The sequence below is a fragment of the Esox lucius genome, chromosome 1, assembly GCF_011004845.1.
Source record: "Esox lucius isolate fEsoLuc1 chromosome 1, fEsoLuc1.pri, whole genome shotgun sequence".
Lineage (NCBI taxonomy): Eukaryota > Metazoa > Chordata > Actinopteri > Esociformes > Esocidae > Esox > Esox lucius.
Window position 1 is genome coordinate 11,788,130 of NC_047569.1, and position 18,260 is coordinate 11,806,389.

Genomic DNA, 18,260 nt, shown 5'->3' on the forward strand with positions numbered 1-18,260 from the left:
AAGCAACACTCAACAAGTGACTGTCATTTTCTACCCGTCACAGTGTTTTATCCTGACTAACCATGACAATAGCAACATACGGGACTATCTCCCTCACTCTCCTTCAGTAAAACAAGAGGGAGAATAAGGTGAACATGTAGAAATAGAAAGAGGAGAAGGGTGAGTTAAAAGGATAGGAAAGCAATGAAAAACTATCGTACTGATGCTGACTTTGTTGCTGGCAGAGTACAAAAGCTGATGGACCAATGATGGAGGATTGAGGGATAGAAGGAAGGATAGATAGAAGGAGGGACGCTTGTTAATGGACGCACTGGGCCTTGCTGTAAATCCGTCAGTCAGGCAACCAGTATTGACCCACTCCCGTTAAGCACCGTTACGTTAGCCATTAATCAGTGTGTTTTTCCACCCGAAACACACACACACACATGCACAGTCAACCACGCAACCAAATTGACTGTCAAGTCTCAGTGAATTGCACTGAAGCTCTTCTTGCATGTGACCAGGTGACACGTGTAACAGACAGACAGACGAGTGCTGGCGGTCTCTCACCTTATAGACGTCCAGGATTCCACACTGGTAGTCGAAACGCGTGTACAGCTCGTTGAGCATGCTGATGACTTGCATGGGGGTACAGTGGGCGCACACGGCCGTGAAGCCCACAATGTCTGAAAAGAGCATGGTGACGTCGTCAAACTTCCTGGCGGGAACCGACTCGCCCTGCCACAGCTTCTGCGCCACGTCCCCGGGAAAGATGGAGTAGAGAAGGTCCACGGTCCTCCTCTTCTCCTCTTCGAGAGCTTGGTGTGTCTTTTCTAGCGTGGCCTAGAGAGGAAGGGATCAGGTGAAACGGAGTAAAGGCTTTAGTGACTGGTGCCTTTTCTGTCTGCTTGGTCAAAGTGGCAGAAGATTATCCTGTTGTGTGTTGGAGTGTGTATGTGTGAAGAGACCTTTAGTTTATCCATCCTGATCTTGAGGCCGTCCTGGGCCTTGGCCTGCTGTCCCACCAGGATGACATCACGGGTGGCATCGTGGATGGGGATGTCTGACAGGTAGAGGCCCCTGCCCATAAGCTCCTCCAGCTTGTCCACCCGGGGGGAACCAAGGAACATCAGAGTAGAGGATTCTGGGACGTGGATCATCTGACCTTTCACCTCCATCACCTGGAGAGAGAGAGAGAGAGAGAGAGAGAGAGAGGGGAATGAGGCAGGAAGATGGGCTATTCATGTGGTGAAGAGATCACGGGAATGCACACCGTAAGAGCGTAAAGAATGACTGCAAGTCAACTGACGCTTTTCATCCAAACTATTTGAAGATCTTGATAAACGGTCAGACCAGAAAGCCACATATTGTTAATTTAACCTGGAGGGAGTCTGGTCACTATCATGTACCATACTACCATGCTCTCTCTTGATCTATTTTCTGTCTCTCTTGCCTTGTTTCTCTGCATCTCTCTTTCTCCCTCTCTCTTTCTCCCTGGTGTCAGATAGATTATTCCGCCTGCGAACACACTGTAGCCCAGTGCAGCCTGATTTATTTATAGAAACCTCCCCAATCTCTGCATAATGCATCCCCCCCCCCCCCCCAAAAAAAAAAAAACACACCCACCCACAGCAGTTGTGTGTATTGTGGGAACATGTGAGCAGATGTTTTCTGTGGTTGTGGCGGTTAGTGAGGTAGGAGTCACATGGTTGACACAGTAACAGGAATCTCCATGGAGACAACAGGAACACAAAGCCTGGGAACGCTGTCAGTCAAGTACGAAGAGTTAACTCCCTCCAACTTAACACAGTGGTTTCATCCACACCCTTTCAAATACACACACACACACACGGAAATGCACTGGGCCATACAACTGCACAGACAACTGCACAACTCACACAGACACACACACACACACACAAAGACACTATGTAGAGTACTACTACATAGTGCCTACTTAACAGTTAGGTGGTCAGGTGTGTGGTCAGTGTGGTTAAGTGTGTGTTCAGTACAATGTGTGGTTTGGTGTGTGTGTTCAGTTGTGTGGTCAGTAGTGTGGTCATTATGGTTAGGTGTGTGTTTAGTTGTGTGGTCAGTGTGGTTATGTGTATGTTAGGTGTGTGATCAGTTGGTTGGTCAGTAGTGTGGTCAGTAATGTGGTAGGCCAGTTGAATGGTCAGTAGTCCAGTTAGGTGTGTGGTTAGGTGGTGTGGTCAGTTGGTTGGTCAGGTGAGGCACAGAAGCACATGTGCAAATTGTAGGTGTTCCAGAAGGAAGCAGAACATATTACACATATTAAGACCTTCATGTCAGCCTTTCCTGACTCACTGTGGAGGAGAGACTGACTGCATCACAATTTTGCTTTGTGGAAAGTGTTGGTACTCACAATATACTATATTTTCTCCATATATCACAGACCCACTGCATAGCATATCATACAACACATATGACGTGCTTAAGATCACGGAATGCCGCTTTCACGCATGTAGCATGTAAACCATATACACGTTGTCATAAAAACAAGCTTTTGCTTGCTAAACCCACGTACACACACAAGCGCATGCGTGCACGCGCAAACACACCAGAGGCTGTTCTGCTGGCCTAGTTGTGTGTCTTCCTGCTGTATCTCAGTAGACTCCGGTTCCCATCTCCCCCATGAGAACAGGCAGCTCTTCACCCAACTACACTACAGCACCCAGCAGCACCTATTCATACTCTACCCAAACACCACAGAAGGAGAGAGAGAGAGAGAGAGAGATGAAACGACCAGAGAGTTAGGATGAGACAGTGTGAAACGACACAGGGCAGGTGGGGGGTCATAAGACGCCCGATGACCTGTTCCGATTTAACTGCAAAGCTCAAGTCAACTAGTCACTACGTCACACTAATGCGTGCATACGCTCACAAAGACCACGCACAACAAAGACCACGCACGACAAAGACCACGCACCGACAAAGACCACGCACCGACAAAGACCACGCACGACAAAGACCACGCACGACAAAGACCACGCACGACAAAGACCACGCACCGACAAAGACCACGCACGACAAAGACCACGCACGACAAAGACCACGCACGACAAAGACCACACACCGACAAAGACCACGCACCGACAAAGACCACGCACGACAAAGACCACGCACCGACAAAGACCACGCACGACAAAGACCACGCACGACAAAGACCACACACCGACAAAGACCACGCACCGACAAAGACCACGCACGACAAAGACCACGCACCGACAAAGACCACGCACCGACAAAGACCACGCACCGACAAAGACCACGCACCGACAAAGACCACGCACGACAAAGACCACGCACGACAAAGACCACGCACGACAAAGACCACGCACGACAAAGGCGCATATGCAGCCATGCATTCTTCATGTGGTTGTCCACTGTACACTGACAGTGGTCAGGTCAGGGACCAGAGGCGGGCTTTTAACCTTCTACAGGCCAAGTCTGTGGCTCGGCTATTAGGGAGGCTGTTTTACTTGAAAATGCCATGTAAGTGTGTACGTGTTTCCATACTTTGTGGTTGTCTTAGTGTGTGAGTGTGTCCGTGTTTCCATACTTTGTGGTTGTCTTAGTGTGTGAGTGTGTACGTGTTTCCATACTTTGTGGTTGTCTTAGTGTGTAAGTGTGTACGTGTTTCCATACTTTGTGGTTGTCTTAGTGTGTGAGTGTGTACGTGTTTCCATACTTTGTGGTTGTCTTAGTGTGTGAGTGTGTACGTGTTTCCATACTTTGTGGTTGTCTTAGTGTGTGAGTGTGTACGTGTTTCCATACTTTGTGGTTGTCTTAGTGTGTGAGTGTGTACGTGTTTCCATTCTTTGTGGTTGTCTTAGTGTGAGTGTGTACGTGTTTCCATACTTTGTGGTTGTCTTAGTGTGTAAGTGTGTACGTGTTTCCATACTTTGTGGTTGTCTTAGTGTGTAAGTGTGTACGTGTTTCCATACTTTGTGGTTGTCTTAGTGTGTGAGTGTGTACGTGTTTCCATACTTTGTGGTTGTCTTAGTGTGTGAGTGTGTCCGTGTTTCCATACTTTGTGGTTGTCTTAGTGTGTGAGTGTGTACGTGTTTCCATACTTTGTGGTTGTCTTAGAGTGTGAGTGTGTACGTGTTTCCATACTTTGTGGTTGTCTTAGTGTGTGAGTGTGTACGTGTTTCCATACTTTGTGGTTGTCTTAGTGTGAGTGTGTACGTGTTTCCATACTTTGTGGTTGTCTTGGTGTGAGTGTGTACGTGTTTCCATACTTTGTGGTTGTCTTAGTGTGTGAGTATGTACGTGTTTGTGTGGTTGTCTTAGTGTGTACGTGTTTCTATACTTTGTGGTTGTCTTAGTGTGTGAGTGTGTACGTGTTTCCATACTTTGTGGTTGTCTTAGTGTGTGAGTATGTACGTGTTTGTGTGGTTGTCTTAGTGTGTGAGTGTGTACGTGTTTCCATACTTTGTGGTTGTCTTAGTGTGTGAGTGTGTATGTGTTTCCATACTTTGTGGTTGTCTTAGTGTGTGAGTGTGTATGTGTTTCCATACTTTGTGGTTGTCTTAGTGTGTTAGTGTGTACGTGTTTCCATACTTTGTGGTTGTCTTAGTGTGTGAGTGTGTACGTGTTTCCATACTTTGTGGTTGTCTTAGTGTGTAAGTGTGTACGTGTTTCCATTCTTTGTGGTTGTCTTAGTGTGAGTGTGTACGTGTTTCCATACTTTGTGGTTGTCTTAGTGTGTGAGTGTGTACGTGTTTCCATACTTTGTGGTTGTCTTAGTGTGTGAGTGTGTACATGTTTCCATACTTTGTGGTTGTCTTAGTGTGTGAGTGTGTACGTGTTTCCATACTTTGTGGTTGTCTTAGTGTGTGAGTGTGTACGTGTTTCCATACTTTGTGGTTGTCTTAGTGTGTGAGTGTGTACATGTTTCCATACTTTGTGGTTGTCTTAGTGTGTGAGTGTGTACGTGTTTCCATACTTTGTGGTTGTCTTAGTGTGTGAGTGTGTACGTGTTTCCATACTTTGTGGATGTCTTAGTGTGTGTGTGTGTGTGTGTGTGTGTGTGGCAGGGAAAATAGAAGATGGAGATATTTAACGCACCTTTGATCCAAGGCCCTACTCTGTAACACTTAGTTATAGTCAAAAAGAGAGGAAACTTTGAAATTGACTTGCCCTCCTTCTCTCTGGGTCATATTTGCAAACCAGAGAGTGGAGGTGAAGCGCATACCCCACACCAGGCATTAAAACAGGCAGACGTTTACAGTAACACACTCCGGCAATTCAGACTGTCAATCTATACTGGTGGTAGAGGTTGGGTTGTTGTAAGAGGTCTGGTTAGGCAAAGCAAGGACAAAAAGGCGTGATGTTCTGGTTTGAGGCAAACGGAAGAGTGAAGGAGCAGGAGAGAGAGAATGAGTGTGGTCCTGATGGCAGGTCAGCAAGATGTCTCCCCTGGCTCTAGGAAGCACGCTCACCTGGAGGCCTGTGTGTGTGTGTGTGTGTGTGTGTGTGTGTGTGTGTGTGTGTGTGTGTGAGATCCCTGTATTACTATAATTATTTATTGCTTAGGGGATAGTAGTGAAAATTATGATTGGAGTTAGTGTTAGAATTAGGGTTGGTTTTTGAGGTTAGGTCTAAGGTTAAGTTAGGTCATTTTTCTTGTTCCCACAACATATGCGCGCTTTTGTGAGAAAGAGAAGATGAAGTTGCAAAATCAAAAAAACAACACAGACAAGGAATGTAGAAAAGGAGGAAAAAGAGAAAGAAGATGGCTGAGCTTTCTGGTAGCGGGTGGGGGTGGTCGACAGACACTTTACAGTGGCTGGAGGGAGGGAAAGACAAAGAGAGTCTAGCGTGGGGGGGACTGTTATATATGTAGCCTTCACTCTATGCCCTATCAGCTAACACCCGTCTATGACTCTAAAAACGTCTTATTGTTTGATACATCACTGTCCCTGCAATGGGCATACATTCCTTTTTATTGGATGATTCCAGCTTTGATTGTGCCTTATTTTACCTGCTATGACAGACAAACACACACACACACCTACAGACAAACACATGTAGGGTTTACTCAAAATGAGGGCAGGCAATTTAGTACAGTTAAAAAATCGATTTCATCTAACTCCTAAACTCTTAATGCCTAGACGTAACCCCGACCTAATTCTAAGCGTAATTCTAACCATAACCCAAAACTTTACCCCAAATCAGATAAAGCTTCTTGTTAAAGTACTGACCGAATGTCCTCACTTCGCATGATTTTCCTTTTTTAACATGCCCACGCACACAGACACACACCCGCACAGACACACAAACACCAATGCCAGACTTAAATATAGGTTGCTACAGGAACATGATCATGTCCTTTCCAGTCTTTACTGTTAACGCCACAGGAAATCACAATGCGTGTGACAATAAGTGAGTGACAGGGAGAGACAGGTGGTCATGTTATCTAAGCTGGGCTGTTTGTGTGTGTTTCCACTAATACAGTCAGAATTAACCTGCTCTACACGTCACCCTCCGTTCTGACTCATCACCATGGTTACCCAACTTCCGCCGACAAAGAGACCAAGTGACGTACGGAGAAACATCTAATGTGCAACAGCGTGTTTATCTGCGTTTGTGTGTTCGTGCTTATGAAAGAGGCTCTACCAAATCTTAAACTGACAAAACCCAACTAAGGATACCATGGGACTAACGTTCTATTCTCGGATAGGGGGATGGAAAGCTAGAAGAGAGATACGGATGTGTAGTGACACTCATATCAGCCTGAGAGGGGAACCCTGTGACAGAGCTGAGCAGAGTGGGAGCGACGAGAGAGAGATAGATGTAGTGGTCCTCGAGTTCTGACTGTGGAGAGGTGCCTCATGGTACTGTACAATAAAGGGCAGATGTGTGTGTGTGTGTGTGTGTAGGGCATCAACGTGGCCAACAGAGTTACCCACAGCAGATAAGAGCCATAGAGAGCATCACTAGTGTTTTTGGTGTGTTTTCAGTTTTAGTGTGTGTATCTGTGTGTGTGTGCGCGTGTGTCTTCAAATACATTGGATGGGTCACTTATTAAACTTTTAATGGCCCCTGTCCTCCCATGCCCTCAAGCACATCTTCAATGCCTGCCTGATTCATGGAAAAGTACCTGACTCATGGAAATGTGTACATGCCATAGTTACTTAAAAGACAACATTCAAAATGATCCATCTACAGTGGATATAAAAAGTCTACACACCCCTGTTAAAATGCCAGGTTTTTGTGATGTAAAAGAATGAGACAAAGATAAATCATTGCAGAACTTTTTGCACTTTTAATGTGACCTATAATGTGAACAATTCAACTGAAAAACAAACAGAGATTTTCTAGGGGGAAAAATGAAAAATATAAAGCTTACATTACGTTACATAAGTGTGCACACCCTATGATAACTGGGGTTGTGTCTATGTTCAGAATTTACCAGTCACATTCAAACTCATGTTAAATAGAAGTCATTACACACCTGCCATCATTTAAAGTGACTCTGATTAATCACAAATAAAGTTCAGCTGTTCTAGTATGATTTTCCTGACATTTTCTTAGTTGCATCTCAGAGCAAAAACAAAAGCATTAGATATACAATGGAACACAGTGAAGACAGTCATCCTCAAGTGGAGAAAATATGGCACAACAGAGACATTACCAAGAACTGGACGTCCCTCCAAAATTGATGAAAAGACGAGAGAAAACTGGTCAGGGAGGCTTCCAATAGGCCTACAGCAACATTAAAGGAACTGTAGACATTTCTGGCAAGTACTGGCTGTGTGCTACATGTGACAACAATCTCCCGTATTCTTCATATGAATGGGCTAGGGGGTAGGGTGGCAAGACAGAAGCCTTTTCCTACAAAGAAAAACATCCAAGCCTGGCTGAAGTTTGCAAAAACAAAGATCAAGTCTCCCAAAAACAAGTGGGAAAATGTGATATGGTCTGATGAAACCAAGGTTGAACTTTTTGGCCATATTTTCAAAAGGTATGTTTGGCACAAAAACAACACTACACATCACACAAAGAACACCATACCCACATTGAAGCATGGTGGTGGCAGCATCATGCTTTGGGGCTGTTTTTCTTCAGCTGGAACTTCAGCTGGACCCAAAGCACACATCCAAATCCAAAAAAGCATGGCTTCACCAGAAGAAGATTAATGTTTTGGAATGGCCCAGCCAGAGCCCAGACCTGAATCCAATTGAACATCTGTGGAGTGATCTGAAGAGGGCTGTGCACAGGAGAGGTCCTCACAATCTGACAGATTTGGAGCGCTTTTGCAAAGAAGAGTGGGCAAATATTGCCACGTCAAGATGTGCCATTCTAATAGACTCCTACCCAAAAAGACTGAGTGCTGTAATAAAATCAAAAGGTGCTTCAACAAAGTATTTGTTTAAGGGTGTGCACACTTATGCAACCAGGTTATTGAGAGTTTTTATTTTGTATTTTTCCCCCTCAAAGATTTCAGTTTTTTTTTCAATTGAATTGTTCACGTTATAGGTCACATTAAAGGTAGAAAAAGTTCTAACATGATTTATCTTTGTCACATTATTTTATATCACAAGAACCTGGCATTTTAACAGGGGTGTGTAGACTTTTTATACCCACTGTACATGGAAATGCATCAATCTATTACACTGTCTAAACATGTTAATTAAATGCTTGCATTATTATCATGGCTTGTAAATACAGGCAATATCACTCACAAAAGCATATACAGACATAACATAAATGACCATGTTCATCTGTCTAAAAAATATCTATTGTTCTCAGAAAAGATGGCTATTCCATGCGAGAAATTGCCAATAAACTGAAGATCTCATAAAATGCTGTGGACTAATCCCTTCACAATATAGCTCAAACTGGCTCCAACCAGAATTCAAAGAGGAGTAGGAGGCCCTGTTGCACAACTGAGCAAATGGACAAATACATTAGAGTGTCTAGTTGGAGAAACAGATGCTTCACAGGTTCATTATGTAGTACCCACATAACAACAGTCACAATGTCAACAGTGAAGAGGTGACTCCAGGATGCTGGCCTCCTAGAGAGAGTTGCAAAGAAAAAGAAATATCTCAGACCGGCCAATATAAAGAAAAGATTAAGATAGGCAAAAGAACACAGACACTGGACAGAGGAAGATTGGAAACAAGTGTTATGGACAGAGGTATTCGGATCACAAAGAAGAACATTCACGAGATGCAGACCAAATAAAAGATGTTGGAGGAGTGCCATTTGTCAAGCATGGTGGAGGCAAAGTAATGGTCTGGGGGTGCTTTGGTGGTCGTAGGGTGGGAGATTTTTACAGGGTAAAAGGGATCATGAAGAAGGAAGGCTATCATTCCATTTTGCAACGCCATGCCATACTTTGTGGACAGCACTTGATTGGCAGGACAATGACCCATAGCACAGCTCCAAACTATGCAAAAACGATTCAGGGAAGAAGCAGTCAGCTAGTATTCTGTCTATAATGCAGTAGCCAGCACAGTCACCAGATCTCAACCCTGTTAAGCTGTTGTGGGAGCAGCTTGACCGTATGGCCAATCCAACTTTTGTGGGAGTTGCATCAAGAAGCATGGGGTGAAATTCAGATGACCTTAACAAATTGACAACTAGAATGCCAAAGGCTGCATTTGCTATAAATGGAGGATTCTTCGATAAAAACAAAGTTTGAAGGACACAATTATAATAACCCTGTCAGTGACAATATTTCCTATTTATTTTCTATTGAAACTCATTTCATGTATGTTCTCATGGAAAACAAGGACATTTCTAAGTGACCTCAAACTTTTGAACAGTAGTGAATATTTGAAAAAGTAATTATACCCCTTTGGAAAGTCTCTACTTTTTATACATATTTGGACACATGGATATTTTAGCTAAATTCCAACCACTGTCTTTGTCTTTGTTAAAGTAAACCCAATTTAAGAAATCACACCATCAAAGATCAACTTTGAAACCATTTATGCAAATAAAATAAGCATATGCAGAAAATGTTAGTACAGCCCTACCTTAACCATCACATTAAATGGCTAATATGAAGGTGCAACAAAATAGAAATTACTATGGAAGGGTCCAGCCATCCATAAAGATTTGCTTTGGTTTGATCTTAACTATATTGATGCATGGTAACAATCCAAGGCCCTCAGAAGATTATTAATAACCATGAGTCAGGGAGGGGTTACAAAGCCATTTCCAAGCAATTCCAAGTACATCATTCCACTTCCTGTAGAATCATATACAAAATGAAAAAAGTCCAGACCAATGGCAATCTACATAGGACAGGTCATCACACTATATTTACCCAAAGAGATGCTCGAGATGCTTCTCATGAAAGTCTCTCAGAACATCAAGGGATCTACAAGCTTGTCTTGTCACAGTCAGTGTCAAAGTGCATGAGTCAATTGTCATAAAGAGACTTCACATACTTGGCCTGCATAGGAGGTCAGAAAGGAAGAATCCTCTTCTCTCTAAAAAAATAGACATTTGCCAGACAACAACTGGGTAAAGACCAAAATTGCAGGGCTTGCAAGAAATAACTTGAAAATCAAAAGATTTGCCACAAATTCCATAATGTTAAAGTGAAAAATACAATTTGCTAAATTAATTACAAATAGGAAATAGAAAATAATAGAATGATAAGGATTCTGGACTAAACTTCCTGATTGAGCAAACAGCGATAAAAACCACAACAGCATTGGATGTGCTTTGGAATAAACATACATGTACGAGAAACAGTTTGTGAAACCTTTTGAATTACCTGCACAACTGCTTAAATGGCTCCTTAAATCTGAAATCGGTCATAACAATATAACACAATGGCGTTTTCCAAAACACACAAATGTGTATTTGTGCGTGTCTTTATTGAACACACTGGGCAGACTTAAACAGCACAGGCTGGAAAAAGAATGTGAACCTATGGAAAATAACTTGTCAAGTAGGTGACAAAGAACCCAAAAGAAACAGCAAAGGATTTGCAAGCATCGCTAAAGGTTTTCAGCAAAAGTTCACAATAAGACAGACACTAAACAAGAGGGAGATTTATGGGACTATACCATGGAGGAATCCACTGCTCACATAAAAACATTGCTGTCAGTGTCAGGTAACAAAAAATTACACAAAACTACTGGAACAATGCTCTATGGACAGATTTAATGGACAGGTTATAACTTTTTGGCAGACAGACACAACGCAATGTTCAGACCAAAAAAGACTGCATACAAACAACTCAAACTCATCTCAAGCATGAATAACGGTGGAGGGGGCATCATGGTTTGTGGCTGATTTGCTGCCTCAGGGCCTGGATGGCTTGCAACCATTAAGAGAACAATGAATTCAAACTATTATCAGAAAATTCTTCAGGACAATATAAGGGAAACATTCATCTGAAGCATGAGAGAGGTTGGGACATGCAGCATGACAATAACCCTAACACACAAAAGCAAATCCACAACATTGTGGCTTATACAGAAGAAAATCCATTGTCCATCCTGGAATGGCCAAGTCAGAATCCTGACCAAATTACCTCCAGGATTTATTGAAATGCAGTGGCATGACCTGAAGAACGATGTTCATGCAAGACCTCCCAAGAATACCAATGAACTTAAACAGTTCTGTAAGGAGGAATGATCAAAACTACCTCATCACTCATGTGCATGTCTGATTTGCAGCTAGTGCAAATGCTGCTTGGGGATATTGTTGCAAAAGGAGGTTCCACTAGTTACAAAAAATTATGGTTTACATACTTTTTCCAGCCTATGTTTCTCATGTTTTGAACAATATGTTAAAAAAAAACATCTATAAATATAGATTTGTGTGTGATCTTTGTTAAATTACACAGGGTTTATCCTTATGACTTGGATGATCGGAGTGTACTGTTGGAGTCAAACTAGTATGCACATTGACATTATATCTGGTCTGAAATGGCTTTGCCAGTGTAGCCTAGCCCACGTGTGGCCACATAATGCACTTACAGGGCTATGCTGAGGATGTTCAGATCTCCAGTGAGTAGCTTGTTATTAAAAACATGCTCCCTCGCATTAATTACTTTTTAAGTGGTCTGGGCTAAAAGTGTAAGACGCAATAAATGTGCAGCGCTCTATGAGAGAGTTAGGCATTTTAATGCTTTTTTTAACCAAGATAGAGTTTTTGCTGAAAAAGTAGTGGGAGGAACTTGAGTCAAACCATGTGATACAATGTTCCTGGGCTAAAAAGACGGGAGTGTCCTGAATGTGAAGTGCATTCACATTTCTACCACTGCTGGACATGCGAAACCATGACGATACAACAGTTAGGGAATTAGTTGGAGCCATCCTCCTTCTGGACTTACAAAGAAGTATGATCAACTGACCACAAACATTGAAGTTGAAGACAAAACACAGTCAGGCTTGTTTGACCTGTGCAATGCATCATTAGTACTCAGACCACTTGGTGGAACATCATGCTCTGTATCATGGACTACAGTCATCAAATGGCAGGGGCGGAGAGTGTCTATACATTTACATATCCGGTTACAATATATTGTATCATTCTGACAATATCACAATCATTTCTTGCTGTTTGGCTGTACCGGCACCAAAACTACCTCATTATATTTTCTTCATAGCTTGTTCTCCATCATCTTTTGAAAAGCTTATTGTGGATGTTTTTATTAAAATAGTTTACTCCCAGGACTGATGAAAATCATTTTCTTATAGCTCTCTCATGTCCTACTGCAGCAACCATTCGTTAAGCAATTTGTCTAAAACCTCTGATGGCAATACAATCACATAATCAAATTGCAATATGTATAGAATTGTGCAAATAAAATCACATAATCAAATTGCAATATGTATAGAATCGTGAGAAGTGCAATACACTTCGTAAAAGGCGCCGAAGCATCATGATGATAGCACAATGTAAATGGTAATTCCCAGCCCCAACATATGTGTGTTTAGATTATGTTTTGTGTGGGAGGTTTATAATAATGGAGCAGAGTAATGCTCTCACAGAAGGGACATGTAAACATTCTGCATAAAACCGTGTATTTGAAAGTCATCTGTCCAGATTACCAGAGTAAGCCCTTGATGATTTTGGACTAGTCTGTCAACAGCCTTCATCCTAACCCACTTTAACATCACAAACAGACAAATAAATAAAAACTGATGCGCACACACAAAAGGAACACACAGTTGCAAGAAAAAATTTCTTAACCTTTGAATTACCTGCATACCTGCACAAATGACTCCTAATACTACTGTCTGATCTTCATCAATTCATAACAACAGATTAATACACGTTTAAATACTTTTTTCCTCAACAATTGCAAGCCGTTCAGATCCAGAAAGACTACAAAGCAGCCCCAAACCATGATGCTCCCTCTAACATGCTTCACAATTGGTATGAGGTTTTGGTGTTGCTATACAGTGTTATTTCTTCTCCTAACATAGAGTAATGCCATTCTGCTACATTTTGTCTTGCGTCTATACAAAAACTTTGTTTAAGTAGTCTGATGGAACATCTATATGGTTTTTGACAAAGGTCCGATGTTTATTTTGGAGAGCAAATTAGTCTTACTCCTATTTAGTTTTGTCTTAGTGTGTATTCATAGACATAGATGTTAAATAGCACAAGGAATGTCTAAGCTATTGACTCTGGGTTCTTCGTCACCTCCCTGATCATTATACAACATACAACGCTATACAACGCTTGGGGTAATATTTCCTGGACAGACAGTCTTTAGGAAAGTACTGCTTGACTTGGCATTCACTTCTCTCCATTTCTACCTAATCTGCCTGACTGTAAAATTATGCAGGCCTAATTTTTTATTTGTCGCCATTTCTAGCCTTGACAATTCTTCTCCTAAGGTCATCTGACTTTCTTTTGACTGGGCCATATGCCATTTAAATAGATTTTTGGGGGGAAGACTTTGTTGGTAACCCTTATGGGATTTTTTTACATGACAGGACATCTCTAATGAACACCACAATGTCATGTCATTGATTGGAGCAGTGAAGCAATTATAAGTACAGACCTAGCTTCAACAGCTGGAGCTGCCCCCATGGGCTGGAAAAACTTAATGTAGCTGTTTCTTTTAACAGCCTATACGTCTCTGACATTAACAGGGAAGACATTTTGCCCTCTGTTATGTACAATACTGCTTCAACTGTATCATATTCAAAGACTTTCTTGCATGTGCGGACCGCTTCGAGTCCCCCCACAGCATTTAGGTAGGACTGAGATCAAGGATTTGACTCCGCTTCAGCTTTTTGTCAGATGGCCTCACATTCTCAAAAACATTTTTTATATTTGAGCTGGCTAGAACTGTTAAATTTCATTTGGCTAGAAGTGTTATCCTGGAAATCTTTTATCTTCATGGAGGGCCATTCCCTTATCCCATACACAAGGATGAAACATCTGTTCAAGGACCATTTGTCTTTTTGTTCCTGTCACCACACATATTGAATAGGCCTCTCTTTACTGTCCTTCTCTTATTTAGAAAGAAGTCTAACTCAATAGTGGTTAGAGACAACTGGCCTAGCACTCTGGTTTTCACTCCATGTACTGTATACGTAAAATGAAGTCTCTGCATTCTCTGTGTCCATGTACAATTTTGTGCAATAATACTTCCACGGGTTCTTCCGTTCAAAGGCAGTTTTTTCGTTTTGACAAACATGGCGCCTGGCATTGCGACATAACTCCAATTTTGACTCATATGTCTAAAGCACATTGTTCCAGTAGTTTTGTTTTACCCAGGTGTTTCTGGCAAATGTCAGCTGTGTCCTGATATTCCTTTTTGAGAGCAGAGGTTTCTTCCTTCCTGACGTCCCATGTAGGCCCAGTTAGTGCTATGGTTTTATCACAGTTGACTCGTGCACTTCGACATTGATTGTTGCAAGAGAGGCCTGGAGATCCATTGATGCTAGCCTGGCATTCTTAGAGACTTCTGTGAGCATCTTTTGATCAGCTTTTGGCATCAATCTGGTGGGACAACCTGTCATATGTAAATTGCCAGTTATCTGCACTTTTCTCCATTTGTAAATAATTTGTTGCACAGTGGAATGAGGTACATCAAATTGCTTGGAAATTGTTTTTATGTTTATTTGTTAAAATAGTTTCCAAGTAAAACAGTTAAATGTGAGATCCATGTGTCCAAATAAATAAATATATTTATAAATAAAGCCTGGGTATACTACATTTTTCACAACTTCACTTTTTATAGCCTTTGCTGTTTATGTTTGATCAACTTGTTTAATGGTGTGGTGAAAGTACACAATTTTGTATGGTATTCATTAAATCTCAATATATTTATGTATCAGACATAATTCAAAAGGGTTCACTAGATGTCTGCTTGCTGTTCACTAGCAATTGCCGACTTTTTTAAGTTGATTTGAATCTCTAGCAAATATTAAAAAAGACCAAAAGCCTGAAAAGACTTCATTCTGCAAAGCAGCAGATCTCAAAGGTGCACCCATGGACTCGACGGTCTTGCCCCCAATATTTTGATGTAGTCTTCTTCCTGACATGAGAGTATCCTGTGAAGGGAGACATCACAAAATTGTTTTTGGAACCCCAACCGTTCAAGAAACAAGTACTTACATATTCCAAGAGTACAGAGTCTGGGGAACTATATCTTGTCTTTGGCTTTCAACTGTTACGTTCACATGCTGCACAACATTGGAATTCAGTCTCTGACACCTACGTCTTTTCTCTGAAGTTGTTCACAAAATCAACTGCCGGGAATGGTTTGAGCTACAACTAAAACCCATCTCTGGAGATGCATACGGGGGACTGAGAGTGCCATAAGCCCTTAAAAATTATTCAGTGCACAAACTAATACATCAAAAATCATTTTAAAAAAAACATAATGTAGGTCCGAAAAATCTAAATCAAACTGCTAAATATACTGTGGTATGGCTATCTTCAAACAATTACATACAGTATTCAACAACTACACATTCAAGTGAATGGATGAGAGAGTCCAAACGTTTCAGTATAAATCTCCAGTTAAGACAGAGGTATTCAACACTCTCCTCAGGGACCTGAGGCAATGCATGTATGCAATCAATTCCAGTCAACTGGTCGTTTCCTATCTGTTGATGACTGGTGTAAATAGTAAATACAGTCAGTTACAAGGCTTCAAATGAGCTCAGCTGGGAAGGATCTGTCCCCAGAGGAACCACCAAGAGGAATAGGCCAAAAGAACCAAAAAGACTTCTGAAAATAACTACAAAACAAGAAAGACTTTTAAAGTTAGCCCAGAGGACAAGTGGAAAAGGACAAGTAGAATGGACCCGAAAAATAAGGTGAGAAATAGGAAGATGGAGAGAGTGCAGAGAGCTGTGTTTTAGCTGTGTTTTTAACTGCAGATCAGCTCAGAGGTTGTTATACAACAGCCTAATTTTAGCGTATTTTTCTGATGCGCCCACACACACATACACACGCAAATGCAGGCTGGCACGCGTATACACACACATGCACAGACACACACATGCACAGACAAACAAACACAATACTGCAATCAAATTTTCAACAAATCTAAGAGACTTTATTATGACCTACACTATGGGAGAGAGAGATTTCTTGTTCACATACATACACATCAAACATCGCTATAAAATGTGGACATCATAATGTATTCCCACTAAAATGAAATGTTAATTTATTTGAACCCTAATCCAAACCTAAGTCATACTGCCTAAGAATTATTCTGACCCTAACCCAAAAAAATGTCATCCTAAACCTAACCTTTAAACCAATGCCTATTTCAAAAACACACAAAAACACACCTTTAGAATTTCTCCTACCTTCTCTTTGGTTCCTGACTGAGAGTAGTCTGGCCGGGTGCGGATGGTGAAGGGAGAGGCCAAGCGCAGTAGTATGGCCTGGAAGGTGGGCTGGATCCTGGGAGAGATGATCTCAAAGCAGTCCCTGAAAGAGAGGGTCCGGTGGAGCTCGATCCGTGCCTGCCTTCTTAAACCCTCCCCTAGCTGCAGTAGCTCCATGCTGGGGCCCAGTACCAGGTGGAAGGGGAAGGCCCTGCAGAATGTAGCCGGACCGATCCGCAGGTCTGATGGGGACAAGGAGAGGGGAGGGAGGCTCCGCTTGGAGGGCTCTGAAGGAAGGCCGGAGGAGGGAGGAATAGAGGGAGGAATGGAGGGAGGGGAGGGGGATGATTCCCTAATGAGGAAGGAGAGGCAGACTGGGGCAGAGGGGGAGGGGGCTGAGGGGGACGAGGAAGGGGAGGGAGTAGGAGAATGGGTGGAGTCTCTGCCTGAGAGTTCGGGGTCCTCATTGGGCAACGAAGGTGCTAGAGGAGGGGCTTCCTTCACCACAACGTGGGAGTGGAAGATTCTGCGTGCGACAGCACGGATCAGGCCAGGCATAGCCAATCCCACAACAGGGGCGGGGTTAAAACAGTGAAGGAGGAGAAGCTTTCCTCCCACCCTCTCACTTCCTCCTCCTCTCCCTCTCTCTTCCTCGTGAGGGTCTTTGCATTGAAAGGATGGGCTTTCAGAGGAGGCGCGGCGTCCAGTGGAGGTTCTGATGTGTTCTAAGATTGCATCGAAACCGTTGAAAAAGTCCTGCAGGTTCCCTCCCACTGCTCTTAGAACCCGCTCATTCTCCTCGAAACAAAGACCAAAAAACTCTTCGCCGAAACGCTCCCGCAACTCACAGAACCGTACACCTAGAACACAGTACGACCGAAACGTCAGGAGAACGTAAGGACAACGCAACCACAACACGAGAACAAACAAATGCAGCTGGGGTGCCATCATGGCTGGGCTATGGGGAGTAATGTGTTGTGACGGATAGGTGGAGCAGAGCACTGATAGGACTGGCAGTTTCAGACAGCAAACACACAGAGCAAATACACACACATGCCTGTATACAAACACAGACACACACACACACACACACACATACACAGCTGCTGTTTGGCTGACTGATCAATCAATCCTGATGCATAACAGAAATAACCCAACAAGCTGCACAACACCAAAACAAACTGACAAACCACACAGACACACACACAGACACACACACACAGAGACACACACAGACACACACAGACACACACAGACACACAGAGGTAGGTTAGGTAATGACGGTGTGTTAAAGTGCATGCTGACATTTACAGGCATGTCACGGCTGAGCCAGAGATGAAGAGAAGGAGGTAGAGAGACACGTAGTTATGGAGGGAGGGAGACAAAGGAGAAGAACGCAGAGGAACAGGTTGTGCTCTAACCTAATGACCATCAAAGCTGAAGGAAGGAGGAAAGTGGAGAATGAGGGAT

The 18,260-nt window shown here is 42.6% G+C and overlaps 1 protein-coding gene across 1 annotated transcript in view; it reads right to left on the reverse strand.

The window, feature by feature from the left end:
- gucy1a2 (guanylate cyclase 1, soluble, alpha 2) overlaps window positions 1–18,260 on the reverse strand; it is a 36,352-nt gene that overhangs the window by 7,507 nt on the left and 10,585 nt on the right. The window contains exons 4-6 of the mRNA XM_010893740.3: window positions 16,770–17,650; window positions 948–1,160; window positions 550–822 (exon numbers count right to left, since the gene is read on the reverse strand). Of these exons, the coding sequence (XP_010892042.1) occupies window positions 550–822; window positions 948–1,160; window positions 16,770–17,650 (1,367 nt within the window). The remainder of the gene's footprint in view (window positions 1–549; window positions 823–947; window positions 1,161–16,769; window positions 17,651–18,260) is intronic.